This window comes from Rissa tridactyla, chromosome 2 (genome assembly GCF_028500815.1).
Source record: "Rissa tridactyla isolate bRisTri1 chromosome 2, bRisTri1.patW.cur.20221130, whole genome shotgun sequence".
NCBI lineage: Eukaryota > Metazoa > Chordata > Aves > Charadriiformes > Laridae > Rissa > Rissa tridactyla.
Window position 1 is genome coordinate 57,047,234 of NC_071467.1, and position 19,992 is coordinate 57,067,225.

The 19,992-nt window shown below is 38.8% G+C and overlaps 1 protein-coding gene across 7 annotated transcripts in view; it reads right to left on the bottom strand.

The window, feature by feature from the left end:
- Positions 1-19,992, bottom strand: part of PIEZO2 (piezo type mechanosensitive ion channel component 2) — a 320,464-nt gene that overhangs the window by 31,501 nt on the left and 268,971 nt on the right. For all 7 annotated transcript variants that reach the window (XM_054192479.1, XM_054192473.1, XM_054192475.1 and 4 more), the window contains 6 exons: positions 17,843-17,964; positions 16,959-17,030; positions 12,935-13,038; positions 8,104-8,215; positions 6,293-6,358; positions 2,798-2,964 (listed from right to left, as the gene is read on the bottom strand). In XM_054192479.1, the coding sequence (XP_054048454.1) occupies positions 2,798-2,964; positions 6,293-6,358; positions 8,104-8,215; positions 12,935-13,038; positions 16,959-17,030; positions 17,843-17,964 (643 nt within the window). The remainder of the gene's footprint in view (positions 1-2,797; positions 2,965-6,292; positions 6,359-8,103; positions 8,216-12,934; positions 13,039-16,958; positions 17,031-17,842; positions 17,965-19,992) is intronic.

Below are 19,992 nucleotides of genomic sequence, written 5' to 3' on the forward strand. Positions count from 1 at the left end.
TTAAGAACAAAATCTGAAACTTGGGGTTTTAATCGGGCTTGTTTGTGTACAAGCTGTGTTCCTTCTGCAGTAATAAATGTTTGTGCCATTATGACAGCCTGCCTCTGAAATTACGGCACACGATACATTCTAGTTCGACTGCAGGCTTGGGATAAAGGACAAGAGCTGTGACAGAAAAAGTGCCCCCCAGCTGATGGAGGACTCAATTTCAGGTTTTTCTGTAGCTGGAAGAGAGACCAAAGGAACTTCATGCATCAGGTTAACTGTCCCCGACTCTACATCAGACAAAGAAGCATGTCACCATGATGCCTCCAGTGAGAGCCTTCTTTCTTGGGAAGCAACGACAGGCATGGGTCTGATACAGAGACTTGGGGATGGTATGGGGGAATTAATGATTCTGATGTTGATGGGTACTAATATTACACAGAAAAGGAGAGACAGATTTTAGAAAAAAACCTGAAGTTTAAAGCTATTGACTGGGGGGAAATTCTTTGAAGGGCCCCTAGTACCAAAAGATTTAGGACTGAAGCAGGATATACCAGCCTATACAAGGACATATGGGATCTACTGTAATCAAAATAGCATCAGGCTGCTGACAACATGAAATGGAAATAAACAAATAAATAAATCTATTAGGAACAAAGGATAGAAAAGATTCAATAAAGTTGAGGTGAGAAGTAGCAAAGAATGATCAAAATAAGGTCCCAAATAAGTAATGGCCATAAAAAGGCAGTTAGCAGGGATTCTGCATAAATGTTAAAACTCTAAAAAACCAAGGGTATTGAGAAAGAATTATGTAATTTTCAGTGAGGATGCTGAAAGAGCAGGCACTTCTGAGATCTGGGGCAAAAAGTAGTGTCACCACAATGCTGTACTATCACAGTAACAATTTTACAGGAAGGATGGAATAGAAGATAGCTTGAGAAAGAAGTGGTATGTGTCAAAAAGCATAAAGTCTAACAAATCCAGTAAATTCACTGTGCCCAGATTATCACAGAGTCTCTGTGGTTGGACTTGAACCAATTAATATTGAAATAGTATGAAGGCTTGATTTTTGACCATCAAAGCAGGAGTGCACTAGTGCCTGTTAAATATTGAGGAAGATTACAGAAGGTGCCATCAGAATAACAACTCCATCAGTACAATAACTCCAGTTAATTTTCAAATGTACTCATGTAGAATAGGTGAATGTCATGAAAGAGCCTGCACGCACACAAGTCACCAGAATGGAAAAGAGCAGGAGGAAAAAACAAGAAGACATCCTTCAAGAAGCAAAAGTCATGAGGAAAACCAAACAAGAATGAACTTTCTAGAGTTAAATTCAAAACTTCATCAAATTAAACCAAAAGAGATCAGATGCTGAGGAATAACTTGCTAACATAAAAAAAAATATCTGATAACGAAAAACATTTTCAAGAGTATCATAAGAATCAGCTGCCAGAAATCCAGGGTATCAACAGGTGATCAAGGCATAAAGCGTGTAAGGGAGTTATGGCAACAGGACAAGAAAAGACTGATTCTTTTGCATCCCTCTTTGCTGAAGAAAAAATCACCAGTGTTCCCAATGGAATAACTTGAATCCCATGGAATAACTGGAGTAATTATTTTATAAAGGAAAAGTCTTAGAACAAAACAATAAACTGAGCACTGAGTGGAAGGTGCTCACCCAAGAGCTCTGCAGCAACCAATGGGTGAAACAGTGCCAGGGGAAGAGAAGGTAACACCAATCCTTAAACATGGCTTCAGGAGTGATCCTGAGAGACCTTGAAAGAAGTTAAGCAGTCATGAAAGCACGTAGCAGACTACATTTATCTCTTGTACTTATCCTCCATTAAAAGACTGGAGCTAAAGAATACCTTGGGGAAAACAACAGTAACTGACCATTAACACCGAAGCAGCCCTCTCTTTGTGCTCAGTGCCTCCTGGCCAGACTGGGTACGGATTCCCTCCGACCAGGAAAGTCTGCCTCTCGAACCTCCTGGGGTTGTGGGCAGCCTCCTTATTGTGCCAGCAGATGTTGACAGCGGCCGGGCAATATGGGGCTTCACTGAGGTCAAGAATACTAATGTGTTGTTGACCTTTTCGACCTCTTCATCTCTGAGACAGCCTGCAGCTTTTAACAAAAACTGGAAAGAACTAAAAATGAGGCTTCTATGCCAGGTTTCCAGAAACAGTTGGGCAGCTGGTCAGATATGTAAAAATACCTGTGCTTAAAATGAGAGCTTTATCCAACCTCAAGATATCACCTACTTGCATTTTGAAGATCCACATACATTTCTAGCTACTCTATCAACATTAATCTTCGATAATAATGGGTTGTACTAAGATATAACTAGTTCATGGAGGACCACATAGCTTTACTGCAAGTGAAGAAAATTATGACTGTATGTTGTCAGTCATTTCCAAGGTAAGTTGGTCCACAAAAATACTGAAATATGCAGACTGAGGTAGTTTTTGAGCTGTTTGAAATGCCATGCCTTCTCCTCTCTACTTGAATCTATCCTATTCCCTCAAAATCACACTTTATCAAGGAGTGTTTCAGCCAAATCCTTATATCAACCTCTCAAAGAATTATTTTTCCAATAATTTGGTTTGTGTCCAGATATTAAATCAAGTTTCTTGTTTATATATTTATAAACCAGCAAGCAGAAAAAGAATCCAGATCTATTTTTAAAATGCACGTGTAAGTGAGAATTTTATAATTTTTCTCCTTAACACAGTGATCTGAAAAGACAACCATTCATTTTTCACTGAACTGGAAATGGCATTAGCAGACAAAAAAGACCAAAGGCGTTACCTTCTTAATCTCCCTGGTCAGCATACAGCGCTCAATTCTTAGCACAGTGGAGATATCGATGTGTTCTCTTGAGATGGAATTAAGCCAAGCTGTAAAACTGTCCAGTGTTGCCAGGAAAAGGACCCAAGTGAACTTCAAGATATTAAATATCCTCTTGATGATGTTATCTAAGGGAGAGAAAAAGCAACAGAGAATTAATGAACACAAATATCTTTCACTGTATTTCTGCTTGGAGTTATATTCATTTTTCCTTTATTGTCGAATAATAATAATAATAATCCAGGCTGCAAGACCCTGTCATAGTAAGGAATCTCTGAAGATGGCTGGAGGCCTTTTGGCTGTCTGTGCCATTTTCCTGCCTGTTATGTCTAAGGCTTATCATCTGGAATCCCTTTTCCACCCTGTAACTCCCTGGTCCTGCAACTGCTAGTCATATAAGCAGTCCCTGATTTTAGAGAGGAGGTGTATGCATAGGTCTGCAAAATGAAACCTGAAGATCTGGGCATCTCCTGAGAGCTATTCAACATCCCCAGCTCCTGTGATCTCAACAGCCGCTCAGCTAGCGTGTTGAACTCAACCCCTTACCTGTTGATTTACCTGCACGCATTTCTCTCTGCACAGGGTTTGCCTTCTGTGCTTGAACCTTGCTCAGCTGAGTTTTAAAAGCATAACCTGCCTAAACAGTCTTTGAATCTCTCCCAGTTTTCCAACCACCTAGACACACCTCTCTGTATCTACTGTTTCCAAAGCCTCTCTTTTTTTAATTAGGCTGCACTGTGTCATCAGTGATCTCAGATCAACTAGCCTAACCAGGAGCAATCACATAAATCATCCATAAAACATTACTCTTGCACCATTTTGCCAAAACAGTACACTTTCCCATGAGTAGGGCTTATGGGTTTATACTAACAATAGTAGCTTTATTTTGCTCAACACAGCTGTCTCAAATTAATGTCTCATTTCAGTAGTTCCGTTAGCATCCGTAACTGCATGTTTCACCCAAAATGCAGCACTTGCAGCTTATTTTTCTTCCACTCACAAACATACACACCACACTACAGTTCTTATATAGCGTTGCACAAATACTAAAAAATTTCTTTCCAACTAGGCAGTTCCAGAGCTAGTTGTCCCTGCTAGGTTGCAAATCCCAGAGCCCTAGTTATAAAGACCAATTTTAGAGTAACCAGCCCAAAAAAATAATAAAAAACTGTCAATAATCTGCCATGCAGGGACAAAATGTTTGACGTAGATACTAAAGAGCCATCGTCTGTGCTAAAGCATGATGTTTTCCACAACCTCACTTCTTAGCTGTACCACAAGATGGCATGCAAAACTTTGTGGAGTGCACATTTGCTCCTTACAAAGAATGCAAAGGCGAAGGTATAATAAAGCAAAAGATTTCTTATGGAGGAACATGCACACATCTCTGGGTGTGCAGGCAGGGTTGTATGCACATATGTGTGGAGAGCAACTAAGGAAAGAACCCATCAGTGGCACATTCCTGTAAAGTGGATGCTGAAATGGCAGTACGTACCATTTACCTGAGCAATGCCATGGAACTGGTCTGGTATCGCTGAACATAAGAGCATTTAGTCCCCTTCGCTTGGTCATATAACTACTTCGGTAATATTTTTCCCTTTTTTTTCATTTTTTTTTTCTATGATGTCATTTAGAATTGGAGACATTTTATGATGTATCTACTTAAATTTTATTCACTCATATTTCAACGTGAAGGTCTCGAAGCTAAGGAAATCTTGCCATTGGAAATTAAATGTAAGGCTGTTTCTACTTCAAGGAGCATTCATGTCCTTTGAATGCCAGATAATACTATGAACAGGTTAAAAGAAAACATAGCACTCATACACAAAAATATACAACATATAAACGTTCCTTTTTAACCCACAATCTTCCTCTCCAATATGTAATTTCTCCTACCGACTTCAGGAGAATCGCAGCTCTCAAGTTAAAATTATCTTTATTATTGACCACCACTGGCATGCCATAGTCTCACCACAGTGCTTTGCCAAGCACTTCCAGTCTAATCTAAAAGGTCATTTTTCTCTCTGGGATGGAGGTGATTCATTATACATTTTTAATGATGTTGCAGCTGTTCTGGCAGCTCTGCTGTTCTCCAAAACTTTTTAAAAATAATCTTTTGGGGATCGATCGCATCTAAACATCTTCAAAAAGGGAAACAAATATTTATTTTCTGCAGAGACTGTTATTTTAAATTAAAGGGTCAAAAGCGGAGAAGGATTCTCTCTGCCTGAGAGTGTGAGACAGGATTTGATCTGAGGTTAACAATGATACTAATGCCTGATAAACAATTACAATCTAATTTTTCCAACCATCTTCTTTAACAAATTTTACCTAGGAATGGTCAAAGTATTTCAACGAAAATATAAAGCACCTTAAATTGACTACTTCCAATAAAAAATAATTATAAACCTCCTTCTGTTTCCCTAACTCCTATGTAGTACCAACAATAATTCCTCAGAGATAAGTTTGAGTGATTGACTTCAGTGTTTTAACACAGGTAACTGCACCACCAATAAGTAACACATAAAAAAGCCCCCCCCCAGACCCCACCAGAAAACCCTGATAGCAATGCAGCTCGCTTATTTAAGACCGGTCCTCCTGGGAGAAAGAAATGACATCTCCCACATCCTTGTAACACCTACCTTGTGGCTTACTCAGGGATCCAATTCTAACTGGAACTGTGGGAACCAATCTTAAATAGAGCAGAAAAATAGCTATTGAAGACAAAAGTCTCGCTAAGGTAAGCCATCTCGAAGACTTACTCAAGAGGAGAGTCTGTTTTCTTCTTTTACTCCAGTTAGAAACAAAGAGTCAAGCGTAGCTTTTTGATCTATTACGCTTCTTTGGAGGAAAGCTTTCAATATGGGCAAGACCTTGCAAATGGCTGGCACTTCTTCTGTTGTGCAGAGCATCCTGAACTCTGATTATGAATGAGAATGGGTGAGATCAGGAAAACCCCCATTTTTTCAGGGGAGGGTATTGCACCTTGCTGAATGTCTGAGTACTGGACAAAAGCATTATATCAACCGTACTAAAACACACTGAAAAAACACAACGTCTGTGTGCTAATAATATCATCTCAGACATTGAAAATCAATGGAGATTTTAACACAGGGCTGTGCACAATCAGGACTGGAAGCCAAGCTCAGGTGTAAGCTGTTCTACAAGTAAAATATACAGCAAGTGATCAAGTCTGAGCTGCAGATGTATTTACTAAAGTGTGTAGAGAATGAGTGCAGTAGCTAATAGTCCAGGAGTAGAAGTTCCCATGCTTGTAAATCTGGCAATTGAAAACCTGAAAGTAGTTAGGAAGTTCTCACTGCCTAGGTCAGAGTGGATTTTGTGGCTTTTACACAAGTCTGGGATCACTGCAAGGCTCTCTCTGGGACATGCTGCTTACACCACCAGTCACAACTGCATTGTAACAGCAGAGAAACCTTCTTTCTGCCTTCATACCTGGTCCATCAGATTTCTTCTTGACAGGTTCCTCTTCACTGTCTTCACAGTCCGCATCTGTGCCACCTATTGAGAACGAGGAGCAAAACAGTGAGTGTTACACCTACAGAAGTGTGGGTGTAAATGCCTTTAAAGCTAGAAAATGCTACAGTTACTAAGCAGTAGTGACTGGTTCCTCGCCTACCACTATAACAGAAAGCGCATTTCCATTCCTAAAGGACTCAAGTGAGGGGACAACCCTGTCAGCGGAGATGTTCATGGATGACCACTCCTCTCTTGTAATTTGCAGTGGCCTTTTCTTACTAGATAGGTTGTTGAGCAAGACCATTTCTTGCTCAACATGACCAGACAATTTCTCAGTCACCGCACTTCCACCCTCAGCAGCCTCACCTTTCACTGACTCACACTTGAGCTCCTTTCTTCAGCTTCTGCAAAGGGCAACCTGATCAGTGCTCTGATATGCTCCTGCCTCTGACCCAGCAAACCCAAATGAACTGAGTGGGACCTTTGGGTTGAAACGAAGCAGCAGAGTTGGTTTGAAACTACCACGTGCTTTGATTTCGGCCTGCAGCAGAAGAGTGACGTAGAGTCGCAGGCAGAACTGAAGGGCAGACAAATGATTCTCCTTCTATCTAATATCCAATAACTGCAGCTGCACCTTCAGTGGCAGCAGTCAAATTACAAAGCAACCCCTTTTCTACAGGTGAAGATGCCAAATGGAGGAAAAGCCCAGCTGATTCAGCCTGAATGGGTCGTCCCCCCCCCATCCATACCGATCAGAAAATTTCTATTTCTGAATTTCTCTTTTCTTTTCTTGTTTAAAAAAGGAGCAAAAGATGAAGAGATATGAACCACTTAATACACTGATTTTTTTCAGAAGCATGAATGATTTTACAGTGCCAGTAAAACCCTATTAACATTTGTAGGTTTTCCTTTTGCTACCTGCTGAATTCACTGTGAATTTAGGGGTTCATGGATATTTGGGTTCCTCAGTGAGTACAGCACGCAAAGTGAAAAACAGTTCTTGATATATTCTTCCCCATGTATCAACTCAAACTTCTTTAGGGAACAATATAGGAAATCAGGCAAAAAGAAATAATTTTCTGGCTATTTCATTGAATTTTTCTTACAGTTCCACTCGAACTACAGCTCTTCAGGAACTTCCTCATGAAATAGTTCTTCAACACAAAATGTAAGTCTGTCACATGCAAAACCTTCCCTGGGAATACACATGAATTTATCATCAAAATGAGAGACTTTGAGCAACCCTAGAAAAACCTGGAGAGTAAGACAAACCTTTTTATGAGGTGGGGGAGTGAAAGGGTAATGTCCTCGCTCTGCCTAATTCTGGCCAAACACCTGGCATTTACACACCCATACTCTGCAGAAATGCTGTTAACTACCAGGTTTTGGCTTTATAAAGTTACGCCTTTACAGGGTTATGGCTTTCGCTTGCAAGTACTCTGCTTCCACAAATGTTTTCATATAGCTGACATTTTCTGCAATGCGTTGAGTCTTCCTATTTGGCAAAAGTTCTGGGCATGTGTCTTGCAACTCCATGGAAAACACATATATCCTCTCTTCTTTATCTCCCCCAATGTGCATTGTGTAGAACAAAAGGCCATAGTTATGGCTGGCCTTGTCATGGGCTGGGGCAGGGAGAGACAGCCAGCCAAAGGCAAACTCACTTTTCCAGTTCCTAGACAGAACTAAGAGCGCTTGCCCTCTAAAACTCAGCTGCCTTTCGCTACCAGGAACAACAGGCAGGCTAGCTAACAGTACATTTTTTTAAAATACAGAAGTCTACCTACCATCCCCAGATCCTTTTCTTCTTCGCTTCTCCTCTTTGCCAAAACTTTTCTTCTCTTTGCGCCTCTGTCGTAGTGCTGTTTTAGGGTCAGTAATCCAGGCCTGATAAACAAACTGGAAGGAACAAACTCATTTATTTCAAGGTTCTTCATGTTCAGAGAGTAAGCCATAGAATAAGCCACAAGCAGGACTATATAGTTTGAGTAAACACATTCAGATCTGCAGGGGTAAGGAAATATTTTGAATCCCAAATCAAACACCTCCCCCACAGATCTGCTGAGTTTTCATGCGCTATTTTTTGTGAGCATACAACCAAATGTGAAAACACTTGTGGGTGAACCAAGTTTCATTAGAACCCACAAAAATTCATGCTCTGAACTTTGGGAGTTAATACCCCATTGTGCATACGGGCAACTTCACCTGAATCTCTCTATTTAATTCTTCATTTCTACTTTATCATTTTACAGGCAAGATGCAGAGTAATGGAAACTTTCTCTTAAAGTGCTGCAAATCAACTAACGAAAACATCAAAAGACATAGTGATCTCTCAGTACAGGTATTCGTGCTCATACATTTTCCGTATCTTAGGTATTTTTTTCCCCTCTGCAAATCCCAGTGGAACATTTACAGATTTGCTATCTATGCACAGTCCCAAACCCGGCAGTCAGGAATTCCTCAGATTTTATCCTGATTTTGACAATGGTTCCCTTTGTTGCTTCAGATAAGTCACTTATGAATCATTCTGCTATTGTTTTCCCAGTTGTAAAATGAAAACAGTAATACTTACCTGTATATCAAGGGGATTTTATGGGGCCAAATCCTGCTCACAGCACTCACTCAGATCAACAGTCTGTTGACCTGTATGACTACATGAAGCAAGGAATTGGCCCAAAATATTTATAAATGCTGTAGCGGTAGAATAAAAAAAGTAAAAAAAAGTTACCCAGAAGTAACTTTTTGAATAGTTCTGCTCAAGCTGTGAAGGAAGGTTACAGGAAAAAGGCACTAACATATCTTTTTTCCGTATACAACATAAAATGTCAATAGCAGAAACTAAAGTAACCGTATCTTCTCCACAGCTCTTTAGGATGAAAGATGTTCTTTTGTTCCTTTTATGGTTTTCATTGAAAAATGATAATCATCTTCAGGTGACGCTGCACTGTCACCTATTTCTAAGCAACACAGGCTGCTAACAGAGACAGGGCAGGGAAGCACACACGAAGTTGAAAAGAAAGCACAGTAACAACAGAGCTCTATTAATTCACAAGACAAACATGCAATGATAAAAACACACGTGTATCTCAGTGAAGCTGGAACTGCCCCTCACAGGACAGAATGGTGAAACTTCTATTTGTTTTTTTTTTTTTATATTTTTAAAATTTGCATACACAAATTGCTTTGGAATGTCAAAAGCAATTTTTTAAAACTTTCAAACTGACTTTAAATGACTTTAAAAGGGAAGAATACTTTGTTTTGTTTTGTGAATGTATACAACAATGAAGAGGAAATTATTTTGGTACTGTTGATAAGAAGGTCCTCTTCCAAATCTCTCGAGATCTGTACATTTATTTTTATACGTCTGACTTGTTCAAAACAAGCACCATGTGAGAAAATGTGTGGGATCAGAGGCACTGGTTTCGCTTTGCTTTGTAATAGGTGTTTTCTAATGAAGGTGGTCTGGGGGAATGGGATACTTAAGTGAACTAGTACCTTATTACTTACTGAAAGTCAAAAACTGACAACATCTGCTATTGAACAGTTAGCTGAGAAACTGTATGCTAGCCACACTCACAGCGTGAATACTTTATTAGAGGTCAAAGGCAGACTTGGAAAGGGCATTTGATTAATAAATTTAATATAACTACTTACGCTAAGCAGTAGATATTCTAAGAGCTGAATGGGTATATTACATATGTATTACTTTAGATTTTTACTGCTGGACAAACTTTAAATGCAGTATCTTTTAGGCTCTGGAGCTGGTATGCTCAATCTGTAATGGTCACGCCTTACAAATATCATGTTACATATATGGAGTGTAAAATGATACCCAGTGCTCAAAGGTAAGAAATGCTAAATGAATCCAAGGAGGACAAGAAAGAAGATGCACAGATTTTTTTTTCCAATGATTAAGGCCAGAAATTTAGAGAGCTAAAAGGGGGTTTGGAGCAGAAAGTGTGTTTCACAAATCTTTTACCAGCTTTCTGAGATCAATTACCACGGTGTCCACAAGATACATGCAACTCGATGTGACCATCTTGTACAGCAGTATCAGAAGAAAATGAGAATTTGGGTCTGCATTTTCTCTCCAGGGCTGCACTTCAAAAAAGATAGACTACTTTTCTTGTGGCTTGACCACTCCCAAAGTATGAAATGTATTGCATTTACTAGGAACGAAGATTTGGCTGTCATTATTCTTTTTAGTCATTCATATAAGAGGAAAAATGCAGACAAGGACAGAGGTATACATTACACCAGGAACTGCGGGATGGGTCACATACTGAGCACTCGCAAGATCTCAAGTACCTTTGCTGCTTTGATTAAATACTGAAGAATAGTTTTGGGTAGTTTAATGACAGACTTTGGCAAGGCTAAAATGGCTGAAGCAAATTTCCCAATAGCTCTCTATAAAGAAGGACAAAGCAAGAGCAATTAGTAGAAAACAAGAAAATATTAATAAAAAGTATATACTGAATGATTGTACCTAGATTATTAATTTACATTCATAGACTCCAGTATGATAAAGATCATTTGTGATGTTCAGAATAAAATTTCAATAAGATGATTCTTAACTACCTGCATTCTCTAATAAATACAATCTCCAAGTGAACCCTTGAAGTGGCTATTGCACACAATTTACACTAAAAGAAAAAAATCAACAATTTAAAATAGTTCTTTAGCAGGCTCTGCAACAAACAAGTTCACTTTGCTAGTATTTTTATTAAGACCATGTGCATGGTGATGCAACTCGAATAAGGTATGATGACCAAATGATGAACAAGCTTTTCATAAGCAAAACCAATTTTCTGTTCTATACAAATCCCTCCTACATAAAGCAACATCTTCATGTTGCACATATTGCAGAACTGGCCACCTTTGCAGAACGTCTGAACAGAATTTTGAAATAAAGACCAGATCCTCCATCCTCAGATTAATAGTTTCAGGACTGAGCTTTAAAAAATAAGACCAAACAAACAAAAAACTCGAAACTCAGAGTAAATGAAGAATCTTATTAGCTTCTGGCCTCAAGTTTAGCACTCTTTAAAATCTCAGTGCTTGGCACCAGCACACCTGAACAAAAGGTTTTCACCAATTTTTTAAAAAATCAGCAGAAACAAGAATGCAAACTTTTCTCTATACCTGCATGAAAACCAGAAACAAAAATGAGCTAGAAATTCAGGAGCCATTTTCACGGTCGATGGTGAGTTAAATGCAAAAAATACAAAAAATTTGTGTAAATAGTAGAAAATAAAACTTATTTATCACATTGTTTTTCATCCAGATTTGTTTTGCCTTTTTTAAGGTCAGGAAAAAAATCTTTCCATGTCATTACCATGCAGGCAGTTTAACAAATATACTCAGTTGGTAATACAATGTAAGTATATAAGCTAAAGGCACATTGTATCAATGAATTAAATAAAATACTTTGCCTTGTAATTCAGTAATGTCATCTGGGAAGCTTTGTTTGAAAGCTACCGGCATAAGGAATAGAAGAGCATGGAGGCAGTTTCTTGCTCTTGCTTGGGCTGGGCTTTCAGTAATGCACCATTTTTGTAGTCACATGAGCTTGCCGCTGGATGGGAATACTCATCTGCGAAAAGCTAACCATTTGCTTAGGCTTTAAAAGTTACAGACCCAAAAAAGTTCTGTGGTATTTCTGAAAATTCTTCAACAAGTAAAAATTTAATCTTATGAAGATTAAAGAAATCATATATGCATGAGGATTTCACTACCTTCTTCACCCAAGCTCTTCACTGAAGCCAGTGGATCCAATACCTGGTACTGTCTAAGATCAACCAGTCTATATGTAGGAACCCAGTTAGGAAACTTCAGCTATCTTTGTAACACTACAATATACTCTTAATTCAACACAGTCCGTCACTTAGAATGCAAACATATTGATTAACATTATCCTGAAAAAGAAAGGCGAGAAAGTGATGTGGTCTCCTTTTGTAATTTTAAATCATAGAATCATAGAATAGTTTGGGTTGGAAGGGACCTTAAAGATCACCTAGTTCCAACCCCCTGCCCTTGGCAGGGACACCTCCCACTAGACCAGGCTGCTCAAAGCCCCATCCAGCCTGGCTTGAACACTTCCAGGGATGGGGCACCCACAAATGTTAAGCTCTTTTAACCCAAGGATATGTTTCTCTGGTCTGCTAGGATTAATAATAAAAAGAATTTTTTTTTTAAAAAAGTATTTGTTCTTCTCCATGAAACGTCACTTATTTTTGGGATCATTTCTTCATGGAATGATAATAGCTACTCAAAACCAGAAAACCACTGAAGCATTGCACAGCAGTGCCAGAGGCAAGTCAGCTTCGTCACTTATCTTTATTGTAATGCAGAAAAAATAAAGATCAGATTCTTAATCTTTGTGGTTTTTTATTTTTGTATTCCACAGGAATAACTGAATGAAGGCATGATTTCACTATAGTTCCTGTAGGAATTTGGCGATACTTAAAAAAGGCAAGCTTGCATTTTAAATTGGCAAAAAAAATTCATTTCAAATACTTTTCAGGTCTACCTTAAATGTACTGGCTGCTTTAACATATGTGCCTGTGTTATGAGAAGTTAACATGTTTTTCCAGATGAAAGTAAATTACCATAAAGTACCTGAAATGCAGATTTTTTTCGAGGCTCTTCCTCTTCTTTTTTCTCCTCTTCCTCTTCCTCTTCGCTATCCGTCTCAAACAAATAATAATTTCCACTTCTGACCACTAAGTGAAACAAAATATTTTCTTATTTTTCTGAAAAGTTCTATTCTCAGTTGCCCCAAGACCTACGAACAGCCAGCCAGTCATTTAAAAATTCATAACCAGAAGAGGTGAAAACAGAGAAGAAGCAAGAGATGAAAAGGTCTCAGGCAATTTATTTGATGTTAGTCTGCGATACTTTGGGCATGAATGAGAATTATACAAGAACAAAGGAAAACATCATCATGAGAAGAAAATGTAAAGAAAAAGCTTGAAGTATATCAAGTTACTAGGTTACATTTTTTAGAAAAAAAAAAGGCAGTTAAGTCTAAATTAATTGGGAACCGATGGTTATTTGAGGAAGTAAAAAAAGCCCAGCAGGTAAGTAAAAGAATTTACATGAACAGTACCACTGGACAAAAAATACAGAACTTCTCTTTAAAATGCTGAGGCATCCTTTAAACTATGGAATGAGATGGTATTAGTTAATGCTTTCTTCGAACATTTAAGCCTTGATAAGATAATGGAAAACCTTGGTTTGTTTAAAACAAATCACTTGGATTCTATTAACGTCATTGCAAATGAGTTTCAATTTTTTGCCCATGGATTCAGAAAGATTCTGAAACCTTGATACAGTAAAGATGCATAGTGAATAAGCTAGGCCTTATATCCTTGAACAGAAGCAATGTTTTTATTTCTCAGATGGTAACAGGCCTACATGAACAAACAAGGGAAACAAAAGAAATAAAAATAAGGTAATGAGCAAGAGAAAAATCAAAATCACAGCATTACAGTCAGCAGTGAAAACTGGTAAATAATTTCCACATTTAAGCTGAAATATTTAAAGGAACAGTTACTTAGATGAAATATCACACAATCTGGATACATGGAGCAATACATATTTATATTGAAAATCATATTTAACCCTCATTATAGGTTTCTGGAAAAGTAACAATTGCTTTAATTCAATCATACCTTGAATTCTACACATATCCTCTGTGCACAGATGACCAGACATAACTACCGTAGAAACCTCAGGTTAAGCACACTGAAATTTGCCAGAACTCTATCGGATCTTAACTTCAGCATTTAAAAAGTCCCTCACAGAGGGAATTTTGTGCCTCGTGTGCCTACTTATGACTTTTAACATCAATGAATGCCCTGCAGAGGGACAGAGAGCCCACCTCAGCAGTTCCAACTGCTGAACTGAGGCGAAAAGAAGGTTTGGAAATTTCTTGGATCAAGCAAATTAATTATTTGGTATAGGGCCTTCTAAGAATGGCCGTTTAAAATGCATTAGAGATGAATGTATTTTAAGAGCCAGTAGTCTGCAGTTCTCTTTCATAAAAGAGTATGTTGTAATCAGCAACAGGAATCATCCAGACAGAAGATCAGCAGGATAAGGTCTGACATCTAGGGGAAACCTCTACTGCAGTGCAGTTCCTTAAAGGCTCAGAGTAGCACCTGGTCAGACTCGGAATGCCTGAGCTGGCAGAGAAAAAAATCTATAATGATCTCCCTCCAAAATGTTTAGGTTAAAGCGTATCTGAGGGGACACTATAATGTAACAGTTACGTCTCTTTTACAACTAAAGAGGGAGGTATGATTGAATAGCAATAATGCATTCTTGCACACATCAAAATGGAATAAGAAGTGTATTAGTCACCTACAGGGATTACTAAAGAGAGCAAATTTTACTAGTAAAATAATTCATGGCCAGACTGGACTTGGGAGACCCCTCTCCTACTGCAAAACGTGACTTACTCCTACTGAAAAAAGGGACTTGCAAACTTTCCTTGTGTGATGAGATGCCTCCTGTGGGAGGAGGCACAAGGGGAGCCATGCAGGAGAAGGCAGCATAATCTCATCATCTGCTTGTGCCCAGAGGAAAATGGCGCCCCAGGACAGCTGCAAGCACCATCTTTCACACGACATCAGACACAACTCTGTGCCCCAGAAGAAGCTGAGGACCTCAAAGCATGTGGCCCTAACTCCTCCTGATCTTTGTGGGGCTCCATAAGTAATCCACAAGCATAGGAGTACCATTCCTCCCAGCAAGGGAGAGTGTGAGTGAGCACCAATGAGGAAACCCTCACTGATGTTTCCCATCTGTTCTACTCAGACTCCAATTCATGACTGTGTGGTAATTCCTATGCTATACAAAATGAGGTACCTTTCTGTATAATAAAATCATAACAAGTGGTATAAAAATGGCAATAAAAATCTAAACTAAACATCAGAATTGGCATAAAAATTCAAGCTTGAGTGATTTTAATATATACATATATACAGCCACAGCCACAAACCTATTTACTGAGATGAACAGCCACGTACAGCAGAAGGCTGCAATTACAGCTCAGTGTTTCAAAAAGGATAGACGGGGGATATCAGTCTATTTCCAGTTTGTATGCCTGTGAACACCTACTGTCAGTGCCATGTTTCGGTGAGTGTGGACACAAGCCACATGGCAAGCAATCACTGTTTGCAGGATCAGGGTCTGTGATGCTTCCCACAAGGTTTTGCATTATTGCAGTAAATAATTTCAAGAATGCTCACTGTTTAAATACCAAAATGCAAGTTGCCACCTAGAGAACATTAAATAATGAGGGTGAAATAAGTAAAAGCCAAAGTCAATGTCTCTCTTCGAGCATTTCTTCTTATTACAAAACCAGTGGTGAATAAACAAGAGACCATATCCCATTCCTTTAAAATCACTGTAGCTTGAAATTCTACAGTAAAAAGTCACAAATTATAGTTTTGATCTGTTTTGTCATTGTTGTCCTTCATGAAACTATAGGGCAAGAAGTTTATCTTCGTAACATTTTTGAAAAGGGATAGGTCTCTCTAAAGTGGCAGTGTGCCCTTTAGAAAAATAAAAATAGAGGCACAGTTTACTTGTGACTTGATAGAAATAAGCATATGACATTCTGTTAAACGCTGTTGGCAAATATATATGCTGCAGTTATAAATAAACGCATATAGGTAAATGAAGCAGTATGTAAATGTGTAAAAGTATTACTTGGAGTAACTCTTTTAAACTAAATGACCAGGCGAAATATAGACGTTCATATTTAACTCTGATCAGTGCTATACACGAATATTTTTTAAATCGTCAGAGGTTAATGAATAGCTCATGTCTGATTTCCTTCAACAAAGATCCAATAGAAGGACGTCTGATTTGAGATTGCAGTCTACTCAGTTTTCTCATTTTACCCAATCCATAACATAGGGAAGAACTCCATCGTGTGCCTGGACGAGGCTACAAACAAATTAAAATATCATAATGAAACAATTATATGAGTGATACAGGCTAGTGATTTCTTGTGCACAGGGCTGAACATATGTTTGCTCTCAGATAAACACAAAACAAATGGAAACAACAAAATAAGTGGCATCAACAATAGATTAAAGTGTGATCAGAGGTATTCAGCTGAGCTCTACACAGCCTAGTCCTGGGAACAGTCTTGCTGCCTTACTGCGGTACTCAGATTTCTACAGCTGACAGTGGAATGACTGATGAACCATAAAAAAAGATGTATGATGCGTGTATATGAAAAAGAAATTATGACTAATCTTAGAATGCATTGGCAAACCTTCACCTTCACATTTTTAGATACATTGTGCTTTGCAGTAGGGGGGAGTTGAGACTTCTGAGGCCAAAATAGATTCTTTTTGGCACATGTTTATCTGATTTGAAATTTTTCTAAGAATGCCCAAAGTATCATGAGCTAGCTATGCTTCCAACACACAGAAGTTCAAAATATGGCTAAACTCACTCCTTGAAGATTTGGAAGGAGAAAACATTTGTTGAAAAAAAAAAGCCTTCTATCAAGTCACAATCATAAAATCAGGCATAAAACAAACAGGTCATGGGAATGCCTTCATTCTGGTCAAGGATATAAGGGTTAAATCCACATATTTGTAAGATGATTGAGAAAACCTACTGGAAGCATGATCAACCCAAGGCCGCCACCACAGCTTTTTTTTGCCCTTGGCTTTCTCTTTGTCTGCTTCTCCTAAAATAAAATATGTCCAAATATTAATTTTACAAAATGAGAAACGTTTCTTACACTGATTAATAATTTTCAATTTCTCTCAAAAGAGCTAAAATTTCATGAGCACATCAGATGTCAGATCTACTGAATATATTCAATATTAAAATCATTCAGAAGCATGACCACTAAGCAGAAATAATCTGGTTTACGCAGCAGTTAAAACAGCATTCTACCCTAAAACAGCTAAAAAGTTCAGTTTTGTGTTTTAAAACATACAGTTCACAGTTGACTGTAAATTCAGGAAGAAAATATTTTCCCTTGTCTCAAATCCCCTTACATTTCAGGCTCCAAAAATTTCAAATCCAGTAAGAGCTGATCCCAAGTCAGTGCTAGACATGCGGCACTAGAAAGGTATCATTTGATCTGTTCCCATGTTTTAAACAACACTTAAAAGCATACAAACACTTCAGTGACCAAAAAAACCTCACAGCATCCAGAAAGCGTTGCTGGAAAAATGTGGATGCTACTATTTGTAACACTGCGGTTTATAGATAATGACTTTTTTCAAAACAAACCTCTGTTGCTATTCAGCTCTGTGCCAACAGCCTGAAGTTAACCAAAAGTAACCTCAAAGCAAACCATTTTCTCTAAACCTTCTTGCAGTACAAAATCCCACATTTCTTTGTCTGAATCAAGCTCCAAACTGATACTCAGCTAACAACCTTGTTACAAGCTGAAAGTTTTGAAGAACAATTTATCCCTTGTCTGACTATTAGGTCAATTAGGTCCTTAGTGTTCAACTGCAATTATGGTACAACAACAGCTAATGGTACCTTCGTCGTCTTCTTCAGAAACCTTCCGAATCTCCGGCCCCTCTGAGGACTCCTGGCTCATGCTCAGCATCCTCTCTTTACCCTTTTTGTATTTTTGCTGCCTGGCTTTGATGCGATCCATTCTAGCAAAAGGAATAATCTTATCAGATGTATGTCCTCACCCTTTTTGACCCACGCTGAAAAACAAGTGTTAGGCACATCCACACGCACACACACATGCACTCCAACATTTCTAAAGGAAATATCCATTGTCACTAATCCTGCCCTTAAACATAAGGAGTTAAATGGCTCTAAAGGGGCTGGCTGGAAGTGTCCAGCCTAGATGTTCACTCACTGGTCAGTGAGAGCTGGGCTGCGTGCTGTTTTACCTGTTTCCCCTCAACTATCTTATTATCATTTAAAATTTAAAGAATTGCTGTCAGGAGCTACAGAGATCAAACGAAGCTCTGAGAAAAAAGGGCTTCTGCCTAATCCAGTGGTTTTCCTGAAACTTGCCACTCTGAACCAGGGCGCTCCTGCACTATTTGTGCTACATCTTCACCCCTTAAACTCTCATTTGTCCCACAGATGTTTCCATATCTGGAAATACAGAAAACTTAAACTAGTTCAGTTTTGTCCAGATGTAGGCAAGCCTTCAATTCTCCTTCTTGCAATTCTTTAAAGTTGGCACAATCTGCTCTTTAAAGACTTCTACATTTTCACAGTTTGACAAACTGTAGTAAAAAAAAAAGTCAAAATTGTCAGAAAAAGGTTCTTTCAATAGAAGCAAATGAGTCACCAATTTCAGTGATCAAAATGCACTTGAATGTTTTTATTAATCTGTCCATTTGTTAGGGAAGAACCGCCTGCTACAGAGGAAAAAACTCTTTCATCTCAGCTAGTTGCTATTATTCAATAGATGATTACATTTCTTTCCCTGTCATTCATCTGCTGGTGATGTTACACTATGTCAGTCAGGACAACGTGGTTGTTCAAAACACCTGGCTGTGCTGACGGTTCTCTTCACCCTAACTAGCCTAAGCTGTGTGAAGTACTGATGCACATTATTGAATGAAATAAAACAAGCACCCTTTATTGTTGAAAGCAGACATCCTGCAAATATAAACTATTTTTAGAGAAACATAGATTAGCTTTGTCGTTATTGCAAGCAGTTTCATCTCCTTGATCTTAAACTCTGCATAATTAACAAAAAAGAATGGTTTCCAGGGCAGGCACATCCTGTCAACTGGGATAAGATTGACTGATGCGCGGAGCAGCAGCAGCAACAGCCCAATACATCATCTGGTGGGAAACCCCAGGCATGGAGGTAGGGAGCATGGTCCCTGCAGCCTCTGATGCTTCTTCAGTTACACAGGTGTGGAAGAAACTGTCAGGAGTGGGCTTTGACGTCTGGTTAGGGAGCAGGTATGGCTTTTCATGCATGGCGGTGGAGGAGCTTTGAAAGCTCTTCGTAGTTAAAGAAGCATGCTGGCTGCACCCAACAGAAAGCGGAGTGGCTTATTGGCTGTTTAAAGAGAAAGGATCTCCAGGCCAATTAAGCTGTGTGCAAATATTTTCAGTGAAGGTAAACGTAAATATTTTGCACTCAAACACTAGAGGAGGAATCACAAATGAAACAGAAGCAACAAGCATCCAGCGAATTCTACCAGGAATACAGATATACAGACCAAAATCCTAACAATGTTAAAGTCGTTGAGAATATTGTCATTCATTGCAGCAGGGCCAGGATGTTACTCAGCTTCCTTAGCCCATAGTGATTTCAGGCTATTTAGGTGGCTCTCAACTACAGCTTCCCTAAGTAGGCCCCTTGCTGGCCCAATTTCTGTTTGTTTTTTTAATACAGTTCCGGTGTCTCAGTCTCCTATTTTCTAACCATTTAGGCTTGCACCTTCAAGTAAGCCAGGGTTAATGTGGCACTTTGATTAGTAATCTGCCTACCCTTTTCATGAGTTACATAGGGGATTTGCATTTGACTGTCCTACTTTTCTGAGAGATGGGGGGAAAGACAATTCGAGGGAACAGTAGGATAATTAGCGGAAGAAAGAAGAAATAATACAGATTTTTCCCCCCATTTTTCATCTGCATTGCATGCATATTACACAAAATAGGATAACCCAAAACTACAATTGAGCTGGACCTCTAATAGAGAA